The sequence below is a fragment of the Oncorhynchus gorbuscha genome, linkage group LG21, assembly GCF_021184085.1.
Source record: "Oncorhynchus gorbuscha isolate QuinsamMale2020 ecotype Even-year linkage group LG21, OgorEven_v1.0, whole genome shotgun sequence".
Classification (NCBI taxonomy): Eukaryota; Metazoa; Chordata; class Actinopteri; order Salmoniformes; family Salmonidae; genus Oncorhynchus; species Oncorhynchus gorbuscha.
The window spans coordinates 2,114,204-2,131,747 of NC_060193.1; the positions used below are offsets into that span (position 1 = coordinate 2,114,204).

General features: G+C 47.9%; 1 protein-coding gene across 1 annotated transcript; it reads left to right on the top strand.

The window, feature by feature from the left end:
- The first annotated feature begins 1,055 nt into the window (after positions 1-1,055).
- On the top strand, positions 1,056-17,534 carry LOC124008832 (arfaptin-1-like). The gene is made up of 9 exons (XM_046320404.1): positions 1,056-1,220; positions 3,258-3,353; positions 5,726-5,765; positions 11,863-11,969; positions 12,275-12,496; positions 16,089-16,236; positions 16,533-16,735; positions 17,360-17,440; positions 17,493-17,534. Exons 2-9 carry the CDS (start codon positions 3,267-3,269, stop codon positions 17,532-17,534), a joined length of 930 nt encoding a protein of 309 aa, XP_046176360.1. The 5' UTR covers positions 1,056-1,220; positions 3,258-3,266.
- Positions 17,535-17,544: the final 10 nt, after the last annotated feature.

Here is a 17,544-nt window from a genome sequence, read left to right on the forward strand (position 1 = left end):
TATCCCACTGTAAAGTGTTCAACTTTTACTTAGACACCCGGGACCAAAAAACGAGCATCTCAACGGCCGTTGTTTAATTTTTAAAAACTTTATTAAAACAGGAAGTTCCATTGACGTCAGAAGTGCTAGCCTCGTCCCAGATCAGTTTTGGGGGTAAATACCTTTCAGATTAATATTTGTACAACTTATTGACAGTATTCTGCTATCTAGGTTGGGAGATGAGTTGTTTACAGGAAGAATAACATCATGTATTTATTGAAACGTGGTGACACATGTAACGGATGTGAAACGGCTAGCTTAGTTAGCGGTGGTGCGCGCTAAATAGCGTTTCAATCGGTGACGTCACTCGCTCTGAGCCCTTGAAGTAGTAGGTCCCCTTGCTCTGCAAGGGCCGCGGCTTTTGTGGAGCGATGGGTAACGATGCTTCGAGGGGTGACTGTTGTTGATGTGTGCAGAGGGTCCCTGGGTATGGGCGAGGGGACGGTCTAGAGTTATTTTGTTACATGGTCCTATGATAGGTGATCGAGCAACTCTGTGGCCTAGTTTTTCTAACGTGATCTATCTCGATTTCGCCGATCAGATAACATAGAAATGGAATGAATAGAAGGAAGTCCCCATTCAGTCCCCATTTAATCCTATTTGAGAGACGAAATCCAGATACTTTTAGATCAACTGGGCCCTGGTGAACCTTTGGGTTCACATTGATGATGATTTAAAAAATAAAAAGAAGAAGAAATGTAGTCTCAGATTATTCAGGAAAAAAAACGTCCCTTGACGCTTCTCCTACATTGTGGCTCCGCACAGATTCTTACTAGATAGCACAGCCAGAAAGTACAAATTTGGCGACAGTAATAATTCTAGAAAACAAAACTTCGTTTTTTAAAATCTTAATTTAAGTTTGGGATTAGCCATAAAGTTGTCAGTGTGGTTAAGGTTCGATTTAAAATCCGATTTTAAGAAGATCAATTCTAGAAATAGTCGGTTTGTTAATGAATTTGTGGCTGTGTTAACTAGTTACGACCTTACGCACAGCAAGGTAGAAATACTTCCGGGATTTGAATGTAGTTTTGATATTTTGTTTTACATTTCCGGTTTTCCGAAAAGTTCCAATTGTACTTTTGTCCCAAAGTCTCTAATAGTTTCCTGGCGCAGTTTGACATTGATCTAGAGATTAAATCCAAAGAAAACGGACGAAGAAATACATCCGAAAGAAATAGAAGGTAAAACTTTGCAAACTTTTCTGGTCGTTGTTTACGTTTTGTTCGCCAGGAGACATTCATAACTAACAACGAGTAAGTAGCCGACAAGTTGTACTTTAAACAGGCCTAACTTCTACTTCTAATCGCGGAAACAGCGGATGTTGTATAGAGAAATGGATTGCGAATGATTTCTAATTGATATGACTATCTGTCCGTCGTGTGACTAGTAGTCAGATGAGAGGAAGACAACGAAACCCCTCACTGCCCTGGCCAACTTGTTGTATAATATGAATGGCCAGTAACTATGTGTGTTGTGAATGTTTATTGGGGGGCTATTTGCAATGGGCCAAGCTTATTATACTAGAATTATAGACATTTTATCCGGTTGTTATACAAATGATTTACGAGACAACTATTCTGTCATTGAATGACAACAACAGTAACGTTACTAGTTTACGTGTGTGTTTGTAGTGTTGGTGAATAACCGCAGGTGGCAGTGTATGCTAACCAAACCAGACCGACCCTGTGGTAGTTGGACAGCTGAAGGGGAGAGTAGGAAGGCTCAGTCAGCGAGGAGAAGAGTAAAGCTCAGTCAGAGAGGAGGAGAGAAGAGTAAAGCTCAGTCAGAGAGGAGGAGGAGGAGAGGATTAAAGCTCAGTCAGAGAGGAGGAGGAGGAGAGGATTAAAGCTCAGTCAGAGAGGAGGAGGAGAGGATTAAAGCTCAGTCAGAGAGGAGGAGGAGGAGGAGAGGATTAAAGCTCAGTCAGAGAGGAGGAGGAGGAGGAGAAGAGTAAAGCTCAGTCAGAGAGGAGGAGGAGGAGAGGATTAAAGCTCAGTCAGAGAGGAGGAGGAGAGGATTAAAGCTCAGTCAGAGAGGAGGAGGAGAGGACTAAAGCTCAGTCAGAGAGGAGGAGGAGGAGGAGAGGATTAAAGCTCAGTCAGAGAGGAGGAGGAGGAGGAGGAGGAGGAGGAGGAGGGATTAAAGCTAAGTCAGAGAGGAGGAGGAGGAGAGGATTAAAGCTCAGTCAGAGAGGAGGAGGAGAGGATTAAAGCTCAGTCAGAGAGGAGGAGGAGGAGGAGAGGATTAAAGCTCAGTCAGAGAGGAGGAGGAGAGGATTAAAGCTCAGTCAGAGAGGAGGAGGAGGAGGAGGAGGAGGGGATTAAAGCTCAGTCAGAGAGGAGGAGGAGAGGATTAAAGCTCAGTCAGAGAGGAGGAGGAGGAGAGGATTAAAGCTCAGTCAGAGAGGAGGAGGAGGAGAGGATTAAAGCTCAGTCAGAGAGGAGGAGGAGGAGAGGATTAAAGCTCAGTCAGAGAGGAGGAGGAGGAGGAGAGGATTAAAGCTCAGTCAGAGAGGAGGAGGAGAGGATTAAAGCTCAGTCAGAGAGGAGGAGGAGAGGACTAAAGCTCAGTCAGAGAGGAGGAGGAGGAGGAGGAGGAGGAGGAGGAGGAGGAGGAGAGGATTAAAGCTCAGTCAGAGAGGAGGAGGAGGAGGAGGAGGAGAGGATTAAAGCTAAGTCAGAGAGGAGGAGGAGGAGAGGATTAAAGCTCAGTCAGAGAGGAGGAGGAGAGGATTAAAGCTCAGTCAGAGAGGAGGAGGAGGAGGAGAGGATTATAGCTCAGTCAGAGAGGAGAAGGAGGAGAAGAGTAAAGCTCAGTCAGAGAGGAGAAGGAGGAGAAGAGGATTAAAGCTCAGTCAGAGAGGAGGAGGAGGAGGAGAGGATTAAAGCTCAGTCAGAGAGGAGGAGGAGGAGGAGAGGATTAAAGCTCAGTCAGAGAGGAGGAGGAGGAGGAGAGGATTAAAGCTCAGTCAGAGAGGAGGAGGAGGAGGAGAGGATTAAAGCTCAGTCAGAGAGGAGAAGGAGGAGAGGATTAAAGCTCAGTCAGAGAGGAGGAGGAGGAGAGGATTATAGCTCAGTCAGAGAGGAGGAGAGGAGGGGCACGGCACTCAAAAGGAAGTGTTCAGCTCAAAATGAAAGGAAGTAGAATCTAATATTTATATTTCCATGTTTCAACTTCTCCGGGTTTGACTGTCTATAAAATGTGTATTCTGTACAAAGAAAGGAAGGATGATGGTGGAGGGGGAGAACCAGAGAGGGGAGACCCTCATACCCAGCGAGGAAGAAGGGTCTGGTGGACAGGAGGCCATCCACATGGTAAGAACTACCATGTATCCAGGGCACTACTGAGTGTTGATGATAATATGTTTGGAACAAGAAGAGGACATATAAAAACGTCATTCTGTGATTTTAAAAACGACAAAACCCGGAGTCTCTCTATGGTCTCCTCTGGATATTCTTCCAGAATCAATTTGGGTAAATGGAAAAAGATTTAAAAGTGACCATTGGAGAGGTTTCCAGATCCCGGAGTCTACTTTTAACAATATGAACAATGTGTTTATGTTAAATATAGTATGTAATATTATAACACTGCATCATGTCAAGGATATCAGTATTTAGTGCCTATCAGCTTCATACTATGTAGAACGGATGAGTAACATCACTGGTTCATTCAGCCTGTCCACTGTTCTGATCAGTGTATTTATGAGATAAGAGTACCATTGTCCAGCGATTTGTCCAGTGATGTGTCAGGTAAAGGGTGTGGCACAAGGATGTCATCAACAGGTGACTCACCTGTGGCACTGAAGTAGCAAACGCACACACACAGCTCCCCGTCTCTCGGTCTGCTAAACCTCTCTGTCTGCTAACCTCCCCGTCTCTTGGTCTGCTAACCTCCCCGTCTCTCGGTCTGCTAAACCTCTGTCTGCTAACCTCCCCGTCTCTTGGTCTGCTAACCTCCCCGTCTCTCGGTCTGCTAAACCTCTCTGTCTGCTAACCTCCCCGTCTCTTGGTCTGCTAACCTCCCCGTCTCTCTGTCTGCTAACCTCCCAGTCTCTCTGTCTGCTAAACCTCCCCGTCTCTTGGTCTGCTAAACCTCCCCGTCTCTCTGTCTGCTAAACCTCCCAGTCTCTCTGTCTGCTAACCTCCCCGTCTCTCTGTCTGCTAACCTCCCAGTCTCTCTGTCTGCTAACCTCCCCGTCTCTCTGTCTGCTAAACCTCTCTGTCTGCTAAACCTCTCTGTCTGCTAACCTCCCCGTCTCTCTGTCTGCTAACCTCCCCGTCTCTCTGTCTGCTAACCTCCCCGTCTCTCTGTCTGCTAACCTCCCCGTCTCTCTGTCTGCTAAACCTCTCTGTCTGCTAAACCTCTCTGTCTGCTAACCTCCCCGTCTCTCTGTCTGCTAACCTCCCCGTCTCTCTGTCTGCTAAACCTCTCTGTCTGCTAACCTCCCCGTCTCTCTGTCTGCTAACCTCCCCGTCTCTCTGTCTGCTAACCTCCCCGTCTCTCTGTCTGCTAACCTCCCAGTCTCTCTGTCTGCTAAACCTCCCCGTCTCTTGGTCTGCTAAACCTCCCCGTCTCTCTGTCTGCTAAACCTCCCAGTCTCTCTGTCTGCTAACCTCCCCGTCTCTCTGTCTGCTAACCTCCCCGTATCTCTGTCTGCTAACCTCCCCGTCTCTCGGTCTGCTAACCTCCCTGTCTCTCTGTCTGCTAACCTCCCTGTCTCTCTGTCTGCTAACCTCCCCGTCTCTCTGTCTGCTAACCTCCCAGTCTCTCTGTCTGCTAACCTCCCCGTCTCTCTGTCTGCTAAACCTCTCTGTCTGCTAAACCTCTCTGTCTGCTAACCTCCCCGTCTCTCTGTCTGCTAACCTCCCCGTCTCTCTGTCTGCTAACCTCCCCGTCTCTCTGTCTGCTAACCTCCCCGTCTCTCTGTCTGCTAAACCTCTCTGTCTGCTAAACCTCTCTGTCTGCTAACCTCCCCGTCTCTGTCTGCTAACCTCCCCGTCTCTCTGTCTGCTAACCTCCCCGTCTCTCTGTCTGCTAACCTCCCCGTCTCTCTGTCTGCTAACCTCCCCGTCTCTCTGTCTGCTAACCTCCCCGTGTCTGCTAACCTCCCCGTCTCTCTGTCTGCTAACCTCCCCGTCTCTCTGTCTGCTAACCTCCCCGTCTCTCTGTCTGCTAACCTCCCCGTCTCTCTGTCTGCTAACCTCCCCGTCTCTCTGTCTGCTAACCTCCCCGTCTCTCTGTCTGCTAACCTCCCCGTCTCTCTGTCTGCTAACCTCCCCGTCTCTCTGTCTGCTAAACCTCTCTGTCTGCTAACCTCCCAGTCTCTCTGTCTACTCTCTCTCTGTTTTGTCTTTCTTCTTTTTGCACACACACACACACACACACACACACACACACACACACACACACACACACACACACACACACACACACACACACACACACACACACACACACACACACACACACACACACACACACACACACACACACACACACACACACACACACACACACACACACACACACACACACACACACACACACACACACACACACAGCAGTGTTTGTCCAAGGTGACGTTACTGTGTGCAGCAGGTAGAGGTGACTCAGTGTGTCCGGACTGTAAGGTGACTCAGCACAGGTGTTCTATTCTTTCATTCTGTCTGTTTTCACTTCCTACCAGAAGGAGTCCGTTGTCGAGGACAACACAGAACCCGATGAGGGTAAGGCAGCAATAAAATCAATGAATCACCCTCTCACCCCTGACCTCTCACCCCAGACCCTATAGCAGTGGTCCCAAACTAGTGGCCCGTGGGCTGAATTTGGCACTTTTTAATTTGGACCCCCAGGTTTTCTAAGCAAAAATAATAATAATAATACTCTTCTTTTTTTCATTTTATTTTTTTAAATATAAGACTAAAAATCTAATTTTATTTGTCACATGCTTGGTAAACAACAGGTGTGGACTAACAGTGAAATGCTGACTTATGGGTCCTTCCCAACAACGCAGAAAATGGAGAAATAATAGAAAAGTAAAACAGTAATAATGAATCCACAAAGACTAACGATAACTTGGCTCTATAAAATATACTATACTACTACTACTACTACTACTACTACTACTACTACTACTACTACTACTACTACTACTACTACTACTACTACTACTACTACTACTACTACTACTAATACACTATACTACTACTACTACTACTACTACTACTACTACTAATACACTATACTACTACTACTACTACTAATACACTATACTACTACTACTACTACTACTACTACTAATACACTATACTACTACTACTACTACTAATACACTATACTACTACTACTACTACTACTACTACTAATACACTATACTACTACTACTGCTACTAATACACTATACTACTACTACTACTACTGCTGCTGCTACACTATACTACTGCTACTACTACTACTGCTACTACTGCTGCTACTAATACACTATACTACTACTGCTACTGCTGCTACACTATACTACTACTACTACTACTGCTGCTACTAATACACTATACTGCTGCTGCTGCTACTGCTGCTGCTAATACACTATACTGCTGCTGCTGCTGCTGCACTACTGCTGCTGCTACTGCTGCTGCTGCTGCTACTAATACTGCTGCTGCTGCTACTACTACTGCTGCTACTACTGCTGCTGCTGCTACTACTACTAATATACTATACTGCTGCTGCTGCTGCTGCTGCTGCTGCTACTGCTGCTACTACTGCTGCTGCTACTAATATGCTGCTACTGCTGCTGCTGCTGCTGCTACTGCTGCTGCTGCTGCTACTGCTACTGCTGCTACTAATACACTATACTACTACTGCTGCTGCTACTGCTGCTGCTGCTGCTACTACTACTGCTACTGCTGCTGCTAATACACTGCTACTGCTAATACTGCTGCTGCTGCTGCTGCTACTGCTGCTACACTATACTACTGCTACTGCTGCTGCTGCTACTGCTGCTGCTATACTGCTGCTGCTACTGCTGCTGCTGCTGCTGCTGCTGCTGCTACTACTACTACTGCTGCTGCTGCTGCTGCTGCTGCTGCTGCTACTACTACTGCTACTACTGTGCTGCTGCTGCTGCTGCTGCTACTACTGCTACTGCTGCTATACTGCTGCTGTACTGCTGCTGCTGCTACTGCTGCTGCTGCTGCTGCTGCTGCTGCTGCTGCTACTGCTGCTGCTACTACTGCTGCTACTACTGCTGCTGCTACTACTGCTGCTGCTGCTGCTACTACTACTACTGCTGCTGCTGCTGCTGCTGCTGCTATACTACTACTGCTACTGCTGCTGCTGCTGCTATACTGCTACTGCTGTACTACACTGCTGCTACTGCTGCTGCTACTGCTGCTGCTGCTGCTGCTGCTAATGCACTATGCTGCTACTGCTGCTGCTGCTGCTGCTGCACTGCTGCTACTGCTGCTGCTGCTGCTGCTGCTGCTGCTGCTGCTGCTGCTGCTGCTGCTGCTGCTGCTGCTGCTGCTGCTGCTGCTGCTGCTGCTGCTGCTGCTGCTGCTGCTGCTGCTGCTGCTGCTGCTGCTGCTAATGCTGCTGCTGCTGCTGCTGCTGCTAATGCTGCTATGCTGCTGCTGCTGCTGCTGCTGCTGCTGCTGCTGCTGCTGCTGCTGCTGCTGCTGCTGCTGCTGCTGCTACTGCTACTGTACTGCTGCTGCTGCTGCTGCTGCTGCTGCTGCTGCTGCTGCTGCTGCTGCTGCTGCTGCTGCTGCGCTGCTACTGCTGCTGCTGCTGCTGCTGCTGCTGCTGCTGCTGCTGCTGCTGCTGCTGGATGCTGCTGCTGCTGCTGCTGCTGCTGCTGCTGCTGCTGCTGCTGCTGCTGCTGCTGCTGCTGCTGCTGTGCTGCTGCTGCTGCTGCTGCTGCTGCTGCTGCTGCTGCTGCTGCTGCTGCTACTGCTGCTGCTGCTGCTGCTGCTGCTGCTGCTGCTGCTGCTGCTGCTGCTGTGCTGCTGCTGCTGCTGCTGCTGCTGCACTGCTGCTGCTGCTGCTGCTGCTGCTACTAATATGCTGCTGCTACTACTGCTGCTGCTACTACTACTACTACTACTAATACACTATGCTACTACTAATACGCTATATAAAATATACTATGCTGCTGCTGCTGCTGCACTATACTACTGCTGCTGCTAACTGCTGCTGCTACTGTAATACACTGCTACTACTGCTGCTGCTGCTGCTAATATGCTGCTGCTGCTGCTACTACTGCTGCTGTTACACTGCTGCTGCTGCTGCTGCTGCTGCTGCTGCTAATATGCTGCTGCTGCTAATGCTGCTGCTGCTGCTGCTGCTGCTGCTGCTGCTGCTATGCTGCTGCTGCTGCTGCTGCTGCTGCTGCTGCTGCTGCTGCTGCTGCTGCTGCTGCTACTACTGCTGCTGCTGCTGCTACACTGCTGCTGCTGCTGCTGCTGCTGCTGCTACTAATATACTGCTACTACTAATACACTGCTGCTGCTGCTGCTGCTACTGCTGCTGCTGTGCTACTACTGCTGCTGCTAATGCACTATACTGCTGCTGCTGCTGCTACGAATGCACTGCTGCTGCTACTGCTACTACTGCTGCTACACTGTGCTACTGCTGCTGCTGCTGCTGCTGCTGCTATACTGCTGCTGCTGCTGCTAATGCACTATACTGCTGCTGCTACTGCTGAATACTATACTAATACTGCTGCTGCTGCTGCTGCTAATGCTGCTGCTGCTGCTGCTGCTGCTACACTGTACTGCTGCTGCTGCTGCTAATACACTATGCTGCTGCTGCTAATGCTGCTATGCTATATGCTGCTGCTGCTGCTGCTGCTACACTGCTGCTGCTGCTGCTGCTGCTGCTGCTGCTGCTAATATACTGCTGCTGCTGCTGCTGTACACTATACTGCTGCTGCTGCTGCTGCTGATGCTGCTGCTGCTGCTGCTGCTGCTGCTGCTACTAATGCTACTACTGCTGCTGCTGCTAATGCACTGCTGCTGCTGCTGCTGCTGCTGCTGCACTGTACTGCTGCTGCTGCTGCTGCTATATGCTGCTGCTGCTATACTGTACTGCTGCTGCTGCTGCACTATACTGCTACTGCTGCTACTGCTGCTGCTACTAATGCTGCTGCTGCTACTGCTGCTGCTGCTGCTACTAATATACTGTGCTGCTGCTGCTGCTAATACTGCTATGCTGCTGCTGCTGCTGCTGCTGCTACTAATATACTGCTGCTGCTAATGCACTATACTGCTGCTGCTGCTGCTGCTGCTGCTAATATGCTGCTGCTGCTGCTGCTAATACACTGTGCTGCTGCTGCTGCTGCTGCTGCTAATATACTGCTGCTGCTGCTGCTGGTACACTGTGCTGCTGCTGCTGCTGCTGCTGCTGCTGCTGCTACTGCTAATATACTGCTGCTGCTAATACACTGCTACTGCTGCTGCTGCTGCTACTACTAATATGCTGCTGCTGCTGCTGCACTGATACTGCTGCTGCTGCTGCTACTGATGCACTATACTAATGCTACTGCTAATACTACTGCTGCTACACTATACTACTGCTGCTGCTACTGCTGCTGCTGCTGCTACTGCTGCTGCTGCTACTAATACACTATACTGCTGCTGCTGCTGCTGGAATACTGCTGCTACTAATACTGCTGCTGCTGCTACTAATATACTGCTACTGCTGCTGCTAATACACTGCTACTGCTGCTGCTGCTACTGAATACACTATGCTAATACTAATACACTATACTGCTGCTAATACTAATATACTATGCTACTGCTGCTAATATACTGCTACTGCTACTGCTAATACACTATACTACTGCTACTGCTAATATACTGTACTACTGCTACTGCTAATACACTATAATACTACTACCACTAATATACTATAATACTACTGCCACTAATATACTATACTACTGCTACTACTAATATACTATACTACTACGACTACTAATACACTATACTACTGCTAATACTAATATACTATACTACTACTACTACTAATATACTGTACTACTGCTAATATACTATACTACTACTGCTGCTAATATACTATACTGCTACGACTACTAATACACTATACTGCTACTAATACTAATATACTATACTACTAATACTAATATACTATACTACTGCTAATATACTATACTACTACTACTGCTGCTAATATACTATACTACTACGACTACTAATACACTATACTACTACTACTAATATACACTACTACTACTACTAATATACACTACTACTACTGCTAATATACTGTACTACTACGACTACTAATACACTATACTGCTGCTAATACTAATACACTATACTACTACTACTACTAATATACTATACTACTACTACTACTAATATACTATACTACTGCTACTGCTAATACACTATACTACTACTACTAATACACTATACTACTACTACTACTTCTAATACTAATATACTATGCTACTACTAATACTACTGCTGCTACACTATACTGCTGCTACTGCTAATACTAATATACTACACTACTAATAATAATAATATACTATACTACTACTGCTGCTGCTGGTACACTATACTACTGCTGCTACTAATACACTATACTATGCTACTGCTAATACTAATACACTATACTACTACTAATACTAATATACTACTACTACTAATACTAATACACTATACTACTACTACTACTAATATACTATGCTGCTGCTACTACTACTAATACTAATATACTATACTGCTACTGCTACTGCTTATACTAATATACTATACTACTACTACTAATATACTATACTAATACTAATACTAATATACTGTACTACTACTACTAATACTGCTATATACTATACTACTACTACTACTAATACTAATATACTGCTGCTGCTAATACACTATACTACTACTACTGCTGCTGCTGCTAATATGCTACTACTGCTGCTGCTAATACTAATATACTATACTACTGCTACTTATACTAATATACTGCTACTAATAATATACTATACTAATACTAATACTAATATACTATACTACTACTACTAATACTAATATACTACTACTACTACTACTAATACTAATATACTATACTACTACTACTAATACTAATATACTACTACTAATACTAATACACTATACTACTGCTACTGCTAATATACTATACTACTACTACTACTACTAATACTAATATACTATACTACTACTACTACTACTTATACTAATATACTACTACTACTAATATACTATACTAATATACTATACTACTACTACTAATACTAATATACTATACTATACTACTACTACTAATACTAATATACTACTACTACTAATACTAATACACTATACTACTACTACTACTAATATACTATACTACTACTACTACTACTAATACTAATATACTATACTACTACTACTACTAATATACTATACTAATACTAATACTAATATACTATACTACTACTACTAATATACTATACTAATACTAATATACTATACTACTACTAATATACTATACTACTACTACTACTACTTATACTAATATACTACTACTACTAATATACTATACTAATACTAATACTAATATACTATACTACTACTACTACTACTAATATACTATACTAATACTAATATACTATACTACTACTACTAATACTAATATAGTATACTCTATACAACAGCAAATCAGCTCCAAGTGATGTTTAATTTTGGTCTGTTCAACAGTCTTCCCAGCATTCCAGAGATATGTGATGGTAAACAAATGTATGTTTTTAAAATCTGTTTTTCGTCTAATATTATCTCTGTTTGGGCCTCTACCATCTAGGTTCACGGAAGCCAACCACAGGACCAGTGGTTGTCACGGGAAACCAGAAAATGCCCGCCATCGAGAAACTGGAACAGGTTCGCAAATGGAGCATCACTACTTATAAGGTGAGAGAGAGGGGGAGGGAGATAGGGAGGGGGGGCGTGAAAGAGAGAGGGAGGTGGGAAGGAAAGGGAGAGAGGGCGGGGGAAGGAAAGGGAGGGAGGGGGTGAAAGAGAGAGGGATGGGGGAAGGAAAGGGAGGGAGGGAGGGAGGGAGAGATGAGGGGGAGGGAGGAGGGGAAGAGCTAGTTATTCTTCAAGAAACTCCTTTCTCTGCTTGTCCTGCATGTCACATCTCTCTCTCTTCCTCTCCTCCCTCTCCATTCCTTACTCCCCCTTCTGCCCTTCCCTCCTCTCCCCCCCCCCCCCAGTGTACGAAGCAGGTTCTGTCAGAGAAGATGGGTCGTGGATCCCGTACGGTCGACCCAGAACTCGAGGCCCGCATCGACATTCTCCGTGATGACCGCCGCCGTTATGATCACGTGACCTGCCTGGCCCAGACACTCGCCACGCAGCTCGCCCAGGTCACACAGACGCAAAGGACTCTGGGCGATGCCTTCACCGAGCTCAGCCTCAAAACGCCGCCACTACACGTGAGAGATTTTAATACATTTTATTTTGAAAGAACATTCCTCTAGTTTGGGTATCAGTCCTATAGCCTGGGTACCAGTCCTCTAGTTGGGGGGGACCAGTCCTCTAGTTGGGGGGGACCAGTCCTCTAGTTGGGGGGGACCAGTCCTCTCGTTGGGGGACCAGTCCTCTCGTTGGGGGACCAGTCCTCTCGTTGGGGGACCAGTCCTCTAGTCGGGGGACCAGTCCTCTAGTCGGGGGACCAGTCCTCTAGTCGGGGGACCAGTCCTCTAGTCAGGGACCAGTCCTCTAGTTTGGGTGCCAGTCCTCTAGTTTGGGTGCCAGTCTTCTAGTTTGGGCACCAGTCTGTTTACATACCAGTCCTCTAGTCTGAGTACCAGTCCTCTAGCCTGGGTACCAGTCCTCTAGTCTGGGTACCAGTCCTCTAGTCTGGGTACCAGTCCTCTAGTCTGGGTACCAGTCCTCTAGCCTGGGTAACAGTCCTCTAGTCTGGGTACCAGTCCTCTAGTCTGGGTACCAGTCCTCTAGTCTGGGTACCAGTCCTCTAGTCTGGGTACCAGTCCTCTAGTCTGGGTACCAGTCCTCTAGTCTGGGTCTTCTAGTCTGGGTACCAGTCCTCTAGTCTGGGTACCAGTCTTCTAGTTTGGGCACCAGTCTGTTTACATACCAGTCCTCTAGTCTGAGTACCAGTCCTCTAGCCTGGGTACCAGTCCTCTAGTCTGGGTACCAGTCCTCTAGTTTGGGTACCAGTCCTCTAGTTTGGGTACCAGTCCTCTAGCCTGGGGACCAGTCCTCTAGCCTGGGGACCAGTCCTCTAGCCTGGGTACCAGTCCTCTAGCCTGGGTACCAGTCCTCTAGCCTGGGTACCAGTCCTCTAGCCTGATTACCAGTCCTCTAGTCTGGGTACCAGTCCTCTAGTCTGGGTACCAGTCCTCTAGTCTGGGTACCAGTCCTCTAGCCTGATTACCAGTCCTCTAGCCTGGGTACCAGTCCTCTAGCCTGATTACCAGTCCTCTAGTCTGGGTACCAGTCCTCTAGTCTGGGTACCAGTCCTCTAGCTTGATTACCAGTCCTCTAGTCTGGGTACCAGTCCTCTAGTTTGGGTACCAGTCCTCTAGTTTGGGTACCAGTCCTCTAGTTTGGGTACCAGTCCTCTAGCCTGATTACCAGTCCTCTAGTCTGGGGATCAGTCCTCTAGTTTGGGTGCCAGTCCTCTAGTTTGGGCACCAGTCTGTTTAGATACCAGTTCTCTAGTCTGAGTACCAGTCCTCTAGCCTGGGTACCAGTCCTCTAGCCTGGGTACCAGTCCTCTAGTCTGGGTACCAGTCCTCTAGTCTGGGTATCAGTCCTCTAGTCTGGGTACCAGTCCTCTAGCCTGATTACCAGTCCTCTAGCCTGATTACCAGTCCTCTAGTCTGGGTACCAGTCCTCTAGCCTGATTACCAGTCCTCTTGTCTGGGTACCAGTCCTCTAGCCTGGGTACCAGTCCTCTAGCCTGGGTACCAGTCCTCTAGCCTGGGTACCAGTCCTCTAGCCTGGGTACCAGTCCCCTAGCCTGGGTACCAGTCCCCTAGCCTGGGTACCAGTCCCCTAGCGTGGGTACCAGTCCCCTAGTCTGGGTACCAGTCCCCTAGTCTGGGTACCAGTCCCCTAGTCTGGGACTAGTCTGGGTACCAGTCCCCTAGTCTGGGTACGAGTCTGTTTAGATACCAGTCCTCTAGCCTGGGTTCCAGTCTTCTAGCCTGGGCTCCAGTCCTCTAGCCTGGGCACCAGTCCTCTAGCCTGGGCACCAGTCCTCTAGCCTGGGCACCAGTCCCCTAGTCTGGGTACCAGTCCCCTAGTCTGGATACTAGTCCCCTAGTCTGGGTACCAGTCCTCTAGTCTGGGTACCAGTATGTTTAGATACTAGTCCTCTAGCCTGGGTACCAGTACTCAAGCCTGGGTACCAGTCTGTTTAGATACCAGTCCTCTAGCCTGGGTACCAGTCCTCTAGCCTGGGTACCAGTCTGTTTAGATACCAGTCCTCTAGCCTGGGCACCAGTCCTCTAGCCTGGGTACCAGTCCTCTAGCCTGGGCACCAGTCCTCTAGCCTGGGCACCAGTCCTCTAGCCTGGGCACCAGTCCTCTAGCCTGGGTACCAGTCCTCTAGCCTGGGTACCAGTCCTCTAGCCTGGGTACCAGTCCTCTAGTTTGGGTACCAGTCTGTTTAGATACCAGTCCTCTAGCCTGGGTACCAGTCCTCTAGCCTGGGTACCAGTCCTCTAGCCTGGGTACCAGTCCTCTAGCCAATCAAATCAAACGTTTAGTCACATGCGCAAATACAACAGGTGTAGTAGACCTCACAGTGAAATGCTGAATACAACAGGTGTAGTAGACCTCACAGTGAAATGCCGAATACAACAGGTGTAGTAGACCTCACAGTGAAATGCTGAATACAACAGGTGTAGTAGACCTCACAGTGAAATGCTGAATACAACATGTGTAGTAGACCTCACAGTGAAATGCTGAATACAACAGGTGTAGTAGACCTCACAGTGAAATGCCGAATACAACAGGTGTGGTAGACCTCACAGTGAAATGCTGAATACAACAGGTGTAGTAGACCTTACAGTGAAATGCTTACTACAAGCCCTTAACCATCAATGCAGTTTTAAGAAAAATCTGTTTAAAAAAAATTGTTACGAATATTTAAGAAAATATTTACTAAATAAAAACAATACAAAATAAAAAAGTCCAGGTGGACTGGGGACAGCAGGGAGTCATCAGGCCAGGTAGTCCTGGGGTATGGTCCTGTAGTCCTGGGGTATGGTCCTGTAGTCCTGGGGTATGGTCCTGTAGTCTGGGTATGGTCCTCTAGTCTGGGTATGGTCCTCTAGTCTGGGTATGGTCCTCTAGTCTGGGTATGGTCCTCTAGTCTGGGTATGGTCCTCTAGTCTGGGTATGGTCCTCTAGTCTGGGTATGGTCCTCTAGTCTGGGTATGGTCCTCTAGTCTGGGTATGGTCCTCTAGTCTGGGTATGGTCCTCTAGTCTGGGTATGGTCCTCTAGTCTGGGTATGGTCCTCTAGTCTGGGTATGGTCCTCTAGTCTGGGTATGGTCCTCTAGTCTGGGTATGGTCCTCTAGTCTGGGTATGGTCCTCTAGTCTGGGTATGGTCCTCTAGTCTGGGTATGGTCCTCTAGTCTGGGTATGGTCCTCTAGTCTGGGTATGGTCCTCTAGTCTGGGTATGGTCCTAGGGCTCAGGTCTTCTGAGAAAGAGAGAGAAAGAAAGAGAGAATTAGAGAGAGCATACTTAAATTCACAACGGGGTACCGGTACTGAGTCAGTGTGCGGGGGTACCGGTACTGAGTCAGTGTGCGGGGGTACCGGTACTGAGTCAGTGTGCGGGGGTACTGAGTCAGTGTGCGGGGGTACCGGTACTGAGTCAGTGTGCGGGGGTCCCGGCCAGTCGAGGTAACCTGTAGATGGGGGTGAAGTGACCAGCACCATCCTCAATTGCTTTTATTTTTGATTTAATTCTAATTTCCGGATAAGGCTTCAAATACAGACTTGAATGTTTTCAACAGTTTTTGTTGTTCTGGTCTACATCTCTCAGGTAGAGTTTGGTCTGAACGGGGACACCCAGCGGTTCCTGTCGAAGAGCGGAGAGGTCATGGTGTCGGCTATGAACTCTTTCACCTCCGATATGAACACACTGGTTAACAAAACTATAGAGGACACCATGGTTAACGTGAAACAGCCAGGTAACACTACACACACACACACACACACACACACACACGCACGCACGCGCACGCACGCACGCACGAAACACACAGGTACACACACACACACACACACACACACACACACACACACACACACACACACACACACACACACACACACACACACACACACACACACACACACACACACACACACACACACACACACACACACACACACACACACACACACACAGAGAGACCAGGCACCACAACAACCTTTGTGTCATCTCGCTAGGCCAGCGACCATTTTGGCTCGAGGGCCACATCAGGATGTAAACATTGGCCAATGTCTTACAGGATAGAATATGATGCGTACCGTTGTGACCTGGAGGACTTGAACCTGGGACCTCGAGACACCGCCACCCTCCCCAAACTAGAGCAGGCCCAGAGAACCTTCCAGAACCAGAGAGAGAAGTATGAGAAGAGCCGAAACGACCTGTCAGTCAAACTCAAACTACTGGAGGAGAATAAGGTAAGGAGACGATGTGAGGAGACGGGGTCAAATAGGGGGTGCATTTATGACCAGGGATCACTTCCTACCGAGTCACCCTCAGAGAGTGGGGTCATGGCCAGGGATCAATTCCTACCGAGTCACCCTCAGAGAGTGGGGTCGTGACCCAGGGATCACTTCCTACCGAGTCACCCTCAGAGAGTGGGGTCATGGCCAGGGATCAATTCCTACCGAGTCACCCTCAGAGAGTGGGGTCGTGACCCAGGGATCACTTCCTACCGAGTCACCCTCAGAGAGTGGGGTCATGGCCAGGGATCAATTCCTACCGAGTCACCCTCAGAGAGTGGGGTCATGGCCAGGGATCACTTCCTACCGAGTCACCCTCAGAGAGTGGGGTCATGGCCAGGGATCAATTCCTACCGAGTCACCCTCAGAGAGTGGGGTCATGGCCAGGGATCACTTCCTACTGAGTCACCCTCAGAGAGTGGGGTCATGGCCAGGGATCAGACATTATTGACAGCCACCCTGGAGGGAACAGGGAGAGGGGGGTGGCCTATTTGAATGGAACATACTCATTCATAGGTTCTCCTCTCCCTCCCCTCATTTTCCCACTAACCCCCCCTATATGTCCTCCCCCTCCCCTAGGTAAAGGTTCTCCAGCATCAGCTGGTATTGTTCCATGGTGCTGTAGCCTCCAACAGCACCTCCAACCACCAGCACCTGGAGGTTCTCCTCTTACTCAGTCTGCAGCAGGCTCCTCTTAGCCTCTTACCTATAGGTTCTACCCATGCCCGGTTCACGGAGCCTCCTTCCTGGCTAGTCCTAGGAGA